The sequence below is a fragment of the Platichthys flesus genome, chromosome 16, assembly GCF_949316205.1.
Source record: "Platichthys flesus chromosome 16, fPlaFle2.1, whole genome shotgun sequence".
In the NCBI taxonomy this organism is placed as follows: Eukaryota; Metazoa; Chordata; class Actinopteri; order Pleuronectiformes; family Pleuronectidae; genus Platichthys; species Platichthys flesus.
This window is the reverse complement of record NC_084960.1, coordinates 17,935,409-17,946,065: the sequence shown is the minus strand read 5'-3', so window position 1 is coordinate 17,946,065 and position 10,657 is coordinate 17,935,409. Positions and strand designations below refer to the sequence as shown.

The following is a 10,657-nucleotide window of genomic DNA, read 5'->3' as shown; positions in this document are numbered from 1 at the left end:
AACTATGTGTAGAGCCTGGAAGGCTAAGGGGGAAATACTCAGGGAGATAAAAGGTATTGGTGTATTCTCATACACAATGTACATAACGTACATACATGCATACACACATGCATACAACAACCTGCTAAATACAACGACAAAAAAGAAACAGCACGCACTGGAAGCAGACATGCTCAAAATGACCATCGGTTATTTGCAGACACATGAATGTGGAAAGGTCTTTGCATAGTTTAATAAGTTTTTGTCCGTATATGCATACATATCTTTTTTATATTACACTTATTTGCACTTTGCTCAGCATAATATACAATATGCATTATATTACCAGAATAATACAATAATACTGCTCTGCACACTGCAGTTCTTATCAGTGCAGTTTTAATGAGACATGATCCACCAGCTGTGTGTTTAAACTACATGTTCTTCTTTAGCCAGAACAAACACAGACATCATCTTAGGCACTGGTCATGTAATACTCACATGATACATGTTCATGACTTACATTGATCGGACAATAAAAACACATTGGAGACCAACACCAAATACCATGTGTGGATATAAAGAAAACTATACATTTATATAAAATATACATTAGTTCAATATGACTAAATTAGAACAATTATAATATAATAGTTCCCTCTACTTCAGCACCTGCTTATGTTTCACGCTAGGGACACAAACATCTACGACATTTTTGGAAACTTTGCTAAAACTAAAGCATCTTAAGATGCCACTTCGGTAATAAACCTTATTAATAATGATAATAGAAAACCCTTGAAAGTATGCTTTTTTCTCTAGTAAAATCTATATAAGGACATGCAACATGATGTACTTCATTAAATATGATAAGTAAGATAAAGGACCTGTCAGCTCTCATAATGTTTGGTAAATAATTTACGGAGGTGTCGAGCTGATGTTGAGTTGCACTGTGTGAACAAAATATTAGAAACATTTCACAAACAGCACATTACAGTTTGAATGCATTATATTCTGTATCACTTCATCAGCAACAGTTTCAACCAAAGCATGTTCACTTTCATTAAAGGAGAATGTCTTGCATTTATACAAACAGTGCAGGTCAAACTCTGCTGCCTGGCGCTGAGATAAATGAGTGTGATATAAATACTTGGTTCGACTGAAATGTGTCATCAGCTGGTTTCGATTCAGCTGTTATTCGGCTCATGAAGCGTCTTTGTTAATTTCATTTGCTGCCGGAGTCTCACAGGGGAGTCCTGTTCCTACAAAATTGAAAGCACCTGCAAATATTTGAGCAGTGTCTTTCTTCAACACCTACAGACTCGCCGGTTCTTCTGCTCCCCTCTGCTACATGTGCCGTGACTTGATATATATCAGGTCCTCTCGCCCCTGCTTTGGCTCCAATCCAAGGCCCATTTTTACAGATGGGTTTTACGTTGGCCATTTTAGCAAAGCACCCTCCCCATAAAGCCAAGTGTCTCATCGCCTCATAATTATGTGACTATGGTAAATTGCTGTGGTTGGGGTGACAGATTCTATTCGAGCCCAACAGATGCTTTTATCATGTTCTAGATCCCCATTTGACCTCAATCAACCGTTACATGTGTGAATAAAACAGGGAGATGATATTTCACTCCTGAGGGGGATCAGGTGTCCGACAGGTGCGGGTACGACCGAGCGAAGCTAGAGATTTCACTGAACAAAGAGAAGTCTTGGTGAAGCTGAAAAGTGGCGACAGTGAATGCATCCCACCACTTTCTCAGGGCCCACGGCAGAAAGGAATTCCACAGATAGATGGTGCCCCCATGTGGGAATTAGATGACATTACAATTACAATGTGGGGACTGGTGATGTACACATCGTATCAAAAAGCAAACATTCTCTCTTTTGAAACTGAAAACAAGAAACATTGCTTCATGGTTTTCTTTTCACAGAATACTTATGTTTCCCTCTCATGTTATTCTATATAAACATTTGACTTTAATATATTACAATTTTTTTTTTGTTAAATACTATTTGTCTCCTTTCTTTTTAGTTCTAGGTTATTTGAGGTCTCGTCTTCTTATAGAGTAAAAGCTCAGAAGTACCTTCTGGAAGGATGCTAACTGATAACCAGCGACCACCGACAGCTCACAGCAGCTGTGTCCTACTTGCATGCAATAGATACATTCCAAACAGATGGAGTGTAGAGAGTACTCTGAAGTAGTGTACTCGAAACAGTCAGTGTACACACAACACAAAATCTTAATTTCACTGTCTCACAGAGCAGCAGGCTAGAGGAAACGCTGCAAAGCATCAACACAAATTGCACTTACAATACACAATAGACCCAATATATGTGTGTGATTGTTTTATGTGTAATTTCAGTTACTTGGACATGTTGGCTTGTTTGCTGAGTCAATGGAGCGTACATGAGTGATTTTTCTGAGACACAACTTGATCTTTACTTTGCGCAAGAACGGCTTCAAACTGATTTCTGACTCACAGACATCGGGTCTCATCTGGTTTTGTTCAGGATTGTTGCTTCAAAGTTTCTGCAAAAACAAGTTCTTTAAAACTGTCAAATCATCTTGTTTTCTCTGCAACAGACAAATTAATAAATGTATCTTAATCTGTATCTTTATCTTAAAGTGCTGTGCTCAGTAAGAAAATCAGTGATACAAGTAATGTCACTAGTTTCAGCTGAAGAGAAATGACCAATATATTGATCATTGATAATTAATTAGTTTTAACAACTGATAGTGTAGTGTAGGACACATGTGGCAGGTCTTAAAGTGCTGGTTTTAGGTGCTGTTGATCTGAAAGGTTGAAGTAGGAAATAAAGATTATATTATCACATGGTGGAGTAAGAGTCTGGACTGTCATCAGAACTTTAAGGAAAATGGGAGAAGCACATTCATCATGATTCATTTCAAAACTTGATGCTTTAGTTGGCAGAAATGTGACCAAACTAACAAGTATTTACTGACGAGCGTGTTGGTCCACACACGTTCCATGTTCGACACTCAGTCTAAACATTCGCACCGTCCTGTTTCAACCCTGCTTCTGATCGTTCAACCTAAATGATGACAAGAAGCAATGAAAGTCTGATTCAATTGGGTTTTAGTCGAGGCCTTGGGCTAAAAAAAAACTCAAATTCAAAGAGCAATGCAGAGCATGTTCACCTACTGAGACAGAGTGAGCAGAGGCCGTGTCGTGCACAGGAGTGACAGAAAATAACAACAGTGTTTTCTGGATTTTCATTTTTTCTTTTTTGGCTGTGACAAAGACAAAAATCCATCTCCCATTGTTTGTCGAGGCTCAAAGGATTAAACAAAGTCAACAGTGATGGAGAGGCAGTGATCTTTTGAAGTATTTACATTTGTGTTTTTTGCTTCTCCTCCTTCCCCCTGAAGGCGTGCGTCTCTATTTTCCCTCTCTCAAATTCAGGCTCAGAGTTTGTCTTTGCTCCGGCTCTGTAAATGTCGGCCTCTGCGACAGACAGGTGCTCTCCATCTTGTAAACCCTGAGGGGGTTTGGTATAAGATAAATGGGTCTGGGGGCATGGCCCCGCCCTTTTCCACCTGGCTCATCTTGCATGGTGGTGGCGATGTTGTGTCATGGGATTTGGAGTCTCACCATGAGCGCCTGTCTATCCCTTAGCTCACAGAAACTCACCACAAAACAGCGCTGAGACACGGAGGCTGAAGTAGACAAGTTTATTAATGATAATAATGAGGATGATGAGGATGATGATAATATTAATAATTAGTCATAATTATAATAACGTTAATGTCATAATAAATAGAACTCTTTATCTGAAGCACGTAAAGAGAAGCATACAGAAAGAGAAAAAACAAAAACACAAAGTTCAGAGTACAGAGCCAGAGGAGGGGGCAGGGACTTCTAGAGACATTTTTTTAACCTTTCAATATATTCATTTAATTTTTTAACATTTTTAAACTTTATTTAACTGGAACATTTACAAAAAGGAGAAAGAGATAGATTTTAAAAAATCCTTATAAATAAATTTTGTCATTATTAGAACAAAATACAAGATTTCGGGGAGTCATAGGATGTTTTTTTTTTCTTTTTCTTTTTCCCCCTGAAAGGACAGCTGGGGGAGGTGGGGCGCGGGGGAAGGACGGGTGAGGGTCATTATGTACAGAACACCAGGAATACAAAAGGGGCCAGTCGACTCACATACTAGAAGGCTGGGGGGGAGGGAATGGTGGGGCGGGGTGGGCGTGTCAGGGGTCAGGGGGGAGGCGGGGGTCTCTCAGAGGGGACATCCTGCTAGTGTCACAGCTCAAGCAGTTGTGCTCAGGAAGATCAGGACCTGTTCTCTGTACTCGAGGCATCCGAGGGAACTGAGGGAGGGAGGGTCGCCTCAACCCTGTCCCCTAGCCTCCCCCCACCCCCCTCCATCCCACTGTCGAGCCGGAGTTTCATAGACATTTCTTTTTTTTGTTTTTGTGAAGGACAGAAATTCTCTGGACGCAGAAACACACTCGCTGCTTCAGGTCAAAACTTGATCAGCGAGGAGAAACGACAAACAGCCACAGTTTTGTGAGAGTGTGCATTAAAGCTACCTGGTAAATTAGCACCTAAAAATAAAAACATGAAATATTCTCTTCAATTTCATACCTGACCACTGATGCTAGTGCAGCTACTGACATGGAAGACCAGCCGGGCTAACAAGTTAGATTGGAAAACGTAAAAGTTCCACCAATTAATGAGTTTAATACTCATAATATAAAACATCTCAAGCTTAAAACTTTTAAATTTTTTTTTTGTCATTTCAGAAGCAAAGTCTCATGGGAGCTGTTGTTAAATGTTAACAAAAAAAGAAAACACGTCTCATGACTGTTCATCATCACACAGTGTTCGTTTCAGAACTTTTTCTCTCTTCTTTTTGCACCAAGACTTCTGGAATCTGTGGAGCTAGCGAATGACACATGCTACAGGAAATGTGATATTTTTTTCAAATAAATAAAATATGTAAAAAAAAGAATTGAAAGAGGAAGCTTTTTCCTGATGTGTGTTACTGAGTGCTGTATAATATTAATCTTACATTTAAATTTGCTCATACTAAAACGGTGGTTTGTCTGCAAGTTGACCTCTAATATAAACTCAAATTAAACCTTGAAACTTAACAGCTTCCTGTCATTGAATTTTGAAAAATCTCCTATGACTGAGGAAGATTCCCACAAAAAGACCCATATCCAAACTTCTTCAGAGAGCAGTGTGGGTCTCTTTCTCTTTTACATTTTTTAACTTGTAGCGAAGTAGAATGAGTAAATAAGTGGTTTCCCCTTTGTCACATGTGATATCACATCTTTTTTTGTATTTTTTGGCAAAGTGCATAGATAAAATAGTGGACATCATGTGACCAAACAAAAACTGTGGTTGGTTCGTCATCTCTGCCAATTGAATTGGAGGATTAGGCTGATTCTGCCTCCAGAGCAGCTCTGGCTTCCAGGAAGTTCCCATTAAACAAAACCTCCGCCCCGCCCCCGAGTCTTCTCTGACCCACCATAAGTCTGTAGCGCTGTAAGTAGGCCGGAGGAATCAGTTGACTCTCAGAAACAAACCTACAGGTATGAAAATGCTAAGTCTGCATGTGATCGCTGCATGGGAGAGAACGAATGATCGACTTTACCCCATTTAGACTTTACAACAGTTAGTTGCCATGATATATATACTCTTTGTAATATATGAGAAGCTGTCTACAGATGAAGAGAGGTCGCGTGGGTAGGAGCCCTGATTCAGAACAAGTTTTTTCTTTTTTTTTAAACCTGAAATAAGATGAAGTTAATCAAGAAGTGTGAGGTGAGATTTACTGTACAGGATAATAACAGTACACACTGTAGTTTTGTACAGGAAGTCAGGAGCTCAAGCTAGTATTACCTTCTTGGAACCATTCACACAAAACCACTACACGAGTAGTGTACCCTGAACTCTCAAACAAAGTTGTGCTTCACCCGAACCTGCTCGCCTCTGATGAGAAAGTTTCTTCTCAGGGCCAGCAGGTCATTTTCCAAAATGCAATAAAGCCGCCCGCCCACCAGGGTCAGCAGGAGAACAGCGGTTCACAAAACCAAGGCTCCTGCAGGAAGCGGCCCCGGGGCTCCGTCGGCGGGGCTCGTCACATTAGCTAGGAGAGCGAGCTCTTCCTCAGCAGTAATGAGTGTTCGAAATCTGGGTCACGTCAATACACATCCGGGCTTCCGCCGCCATCACAGAGTCCCGCTGTCTCCTGATCAAAGAGCACTGAGACTGTGTGTTCAAATCATACTTTGGTTCAAGTAAGAAAAGGAAAAAATCAATATTCATCCGCTTTTTATCTGACACCTTGAACTAATTAGCAGGTCGCGGCTCCAACTAAAGGGCCGGAATCACAGAATACTGCAGATGTGATTGTTTTCCTGAAGCGTCTGGTGGGTAAACCTAGGATGAGTTATTTTATGTTTTTGCTCTGAATAGTAAAATATCTAGTTTGTGTGTGTGTGTGTGTGGTTGTGTGTGTTTCATTCTAGATATGTTGTTAATTGATGATTCGCTGCTTTGAATGTGTGTGTGTTGTTTTGCGTAGTAAAGGGGGAGGGGTTTCGGGGAGATCAATTCACACTATCACCATCACACTTTCAATCATATAACACATGATCACATGTTACAGTAATATATCAGGGACATATGTAGTTGGAGGGGGAGGGGGGGGGGGGGTCTGATATCTATGTTCGGGGGCCAGAGGCTTTCCTGCCCACCCCCTCTACTCCCTGACATCACCACAGCCCATATAATAGATATGTATATATATTTATATACAGAAAAAGAATACATACTTATTGGACACCCTAGACATTAAAGTACATTCAAAGAACTGAACCAACATTCTTGTTTAAACACGTTTACAGTGACTCTCCTGATATAAAGAATTAAGGTTTCGCTTCCACCAAATTAAAACTTTTTTTTTCCTCTTTAAAAGTTTTCAGTGCTGCAAAATAACAAACAAACAAACAAACAAAAGAAACCACACAAATAAATATTTTTCAGAATACATTGACAAAAAGAAATTGACATATTTCAGCCCTCGTTCCTTGTTACCGTTGGATGGGCACTACTATATTTCTATAATGTTTTATCTAGCGACATAGTCTATATGCCTCAGGCTTGTGTTTTGGTTATGCACCTGCTGATGTAGTACAATGGGATTATTCGATTATAATTCAATTTGTTACATGAACGTTGATGAGTTATTCTCGGCAGGTGGAAACGTGCATCCTTGGTAGTTGTACGCACCTTTTTATCACGTGGGTCTGATAGTTAGTCAGTCGGTGCAGAGTGACACAAAGGCTTGGGCTCGGAGTCTGGCAGGTGAGTAAAGTCGGCGACTTCTGCGCCATCTTCTCTAACTAGTCCATAGTCATTGACCTCTGCTGGGGCGTGGAGAGGGGCAGACCGGGGAGGCTCGGCTTTATACCGTCTCACCGTCCCGCCGTGGCTCAACCCCCCACTCCCCAACGCTGTAAACCAGTGACGCTGCCCATTGGGGAGGGCGGGGATGCCCAATGGTGCTGCCAGGAGGAAGTGACATCACGACAGTATCCACAGGGGACGCTGCTAACAGTAGGCGCTGCTGGCCAGTGACACCGCAACAAGGAGGAAGGAGCGACATCACCGGCCCGAAAAAGGAAGAAGGGAAGGAAGGAAGGAAGTAAGCAAGTGGTCGGGGAGGTTGGAAGGAAGAAGGCGGAGCAGTGAGACCAGGAGGCTGACCTCTGACTCCACCCACAGGAAGTAGAGCGTAGAAAGTGCTTCTGCCTGGATGCCGAGCACTCCCTGCCACCTTTATGTTTATGTTTTTGTTTACACAACCTCGGCGACAGAGCAGTGTGCCATAGAGAGAGGAGGGGGGCGCTCCTCCCTCCTTCTTCCTGCATATCACAGAATCAGCATCAAGGGCCAACTGTTCATCTCCCTTACCAAAAACATAAAAACAGATTTGTACATATATACTGCTTTATACACACTTTTTTACCATTGTAAATCACAAAAGTATAGAAAAATAAAATGTTTTATAATAACGGGACACTTTTCTTTCTCTCTCTGTCTTTTTCTACCCGGCAAAAAGGTGGTCCCTGGTGGAAACTGGCTCACTCCGTCTGTCAAGTTTGTGGCTGGTTTGACACCGCTGCCGCGGCGCCACTTTGTACGCCTCCCGTCTTCCCTCGCCAGCCTCAGTAGAGGGACTCCTTCTTGTATTCTTCTTCTTCTTGTGTTATTTTCTTAAAGCTAGATCTCCTCTCATCGTTGTTTTCATCTGTGATGTCCATCAATACTGAGTACAGCTCTTCCTTTTGTATTTACTGGAAACAGGGGAGAAAAGTAGGGAGACTGGTAAATATGCAGCATGTTATGTTTCTTACGTTAGGCATACATTATGATAGGTGCTATGAAAAGTTGGTGTGGAGCAGCTTCAGTGAGACGTTATTTCTTTTTAGACACGTTTTTAGAAGTGAGGATCTTGCCACAGAAAATAAAGGGGCGGGAGTAGTTCTTTGAAAAAATAGATTTCCAGTAAACATATCAAATAATATCTAGAATAAATAACACAAACCTTCTATAAATTCTTCTATAATTTCCTACCTTCCCAAATTGTTTAAATCTATGCAATATAAAATAATACACTGAGCAAGTTCACAATATCAGGTCAACACACATCAACTGACTAAAAACAGCCAAATGGAAACAACGTTTGAAACTAAACTGCAAAAAAAAAAAAAAACGTTTGGGAGCAGAGAGACAACAGCTTCATTCACTTTTCATCCGCCTCTTGTAATGTGGCATAAAAGAAGCCGGAGCAGAGGCTTCCCGCCTGCCAAAACGAGTGTTGCCGCTCTCCACAGAATAAAGATCAGAGTGCGCTGTAATCATACAAGTGGAGATCGGCAGTTTGGCAGTGCAAAGTGAAAAGTCTCGGTGTAATGGGACTGGATGGAAGCAGGGGAAGAGGTGGGGCGGGGTGTGTGCAGGTCGGGGGGCAGGCAAGGCAAAGCAAGGCAGATGTCCCAGGACCCCCGTCACGACAGATGCTCGCTAATTCGGAGCGATCCCCAGCAGCTCCGTGGAGTCTCTCGCAAATAAATAAATAAAAATAAATGAAAGAAGACGAGGCTTTAATTTTGAAATGGCTTTGTAGTGCATTACCCAGCCCCCCCCCCACCAAACTTTCAATCCAGAGAGACAAACAGTCAACCAAGTGGCACGCTCAATCAGCGTCCCCTCGTATCTGTTTCTTCTCATGGAGGAAGTGGCCTGAGCTTCTCCACCTCCCCCTATCTACCCTATAGCTCAGATTTACCGAGCACTCGCCAGGGACCCGCCATACAAAAATATCCACATGCAGGCTTATAGCTCAGCAGGGAGGGAGCACAATAGCGCCAGAGCTACATATAGTCCTCACTGACAGGCAGCCTAGAACTGGAAGAGCTGCCGACACAAATATATTAATCATCATATGAAGGATTCCGGAGGGGGTGAGTTCAGGTGTTACAGCCTGTCCCTCATCCAGTCTTAGTTTGTTAAAACGAGTCTGAGTTTAGAAATTAGAACTTGAGCCTATTAAAAGGGTCAGCTCACTCAAAGAACAAAGTAACAACTTGTCTCCTTAGACCTAAATGCAGCAAGTCTATGCGGGGAGTTTTTTGGTTTATTCGTAGCCAAGTTTAGGGATCTCTGCTGCCACCCTGGTGCAGTGGAGGTGAATAGAACTGATACACGTTGTACAGAAACATGTCCGAAAAAATCTGTGATGGATGACAGCTGAATGCTTTCAACCACACCGAACACCTGAGATTCCCTGCGCTTTCTTCGGAAGAGGTGCACGAGTGAAAGCAAACGTCTGAGTGAGAGCCTTCCGGTTTATCTGCAGACTTCCTTCGCCTGGGCCCCTAATCTAAAGTCCACCAAAAGTCGAAAGAATCCGCTGTCAGATCACAGCGGGATGCTGTAAACAGGATCACGTGATCTCCGCAGCAGAAGGGATTCATTTTGTTCTGCCTCTGCCTGCGGCACCCGGTTGCACCACCGGGATTTTGTGTTGTTGTAAATGTGTCTGTGCAGAGAACCGGACTCTATTCTCCAGACTTGATCCGCAGGTCACGTCTAAATACGGCTATAGAGCCAAAAGGTCATGGGCCATGTGTCTCACAACTGAGACGCTCATTCTTAATGTGCTGCCTCATGTGATATTTGTTCAGGTAAGTATGGTTTTAATAAGTTATTTGATGAAAAATAAACAAAACGTCATCTTTGACAGCTGAGACTGACTCGTGTTTGGTTGTGTGAATGATTCAGTGGGACCTTGATACTGCGGATCCATCCCCGGATCGCTACTGCACAGACTCCGAGTGACATCTCAAGGATGAGTTGACGGCGCATGTTTCCAGGCTATTTTCAATTAATTTCTAGTCAGTGTTACCTATTTTGTCTGCATGACTTCTGTGTAATTCTGTGTATTTTCTCTCTTTGTTTGTTTTTGAACGTCATTAATTAAACCACCCCAGACACGTCCCCTTTTTGCAACTGCCTGCATCCCTCGCACAGCGCCAAAGGTGAAAAAGAGTTTTGAACTAAAATAAAAAAAAAATCCAAGAAAATAAAAATCAGTGTTGACTGAAAACCCTTAAGTTGGCAACAT

General features: G+C 42.1%; 1 protein-coding gene across 1 annotated transcript in view; it reads right to left on the bottom strand.

The window, feature by feature from the left end:
- Positions 1 to 3,678: 3,678 nt before the first annotated feature.
- The window catches only part of LOC133971451 (RNA binding protein fox-1 homolog 3-like), a 310,652-nt gene continuing 303,673 nt past the window's right edge, over positions 3,679 to 10,657 (bottom strand). Inside the window, exon 15 of the mRNA XM_062408806.1 lies at positions 3,679 to 8,324. Coding sequence (XP_062264790.1) covers positions 8,322 to 8,324 — 3 coding nt within the window. The 3' untranslated portion in view covers positions 3,679 to 8,321. The remainder of the gene's footprint in view (positions 8,325 to 10,657) is intronic.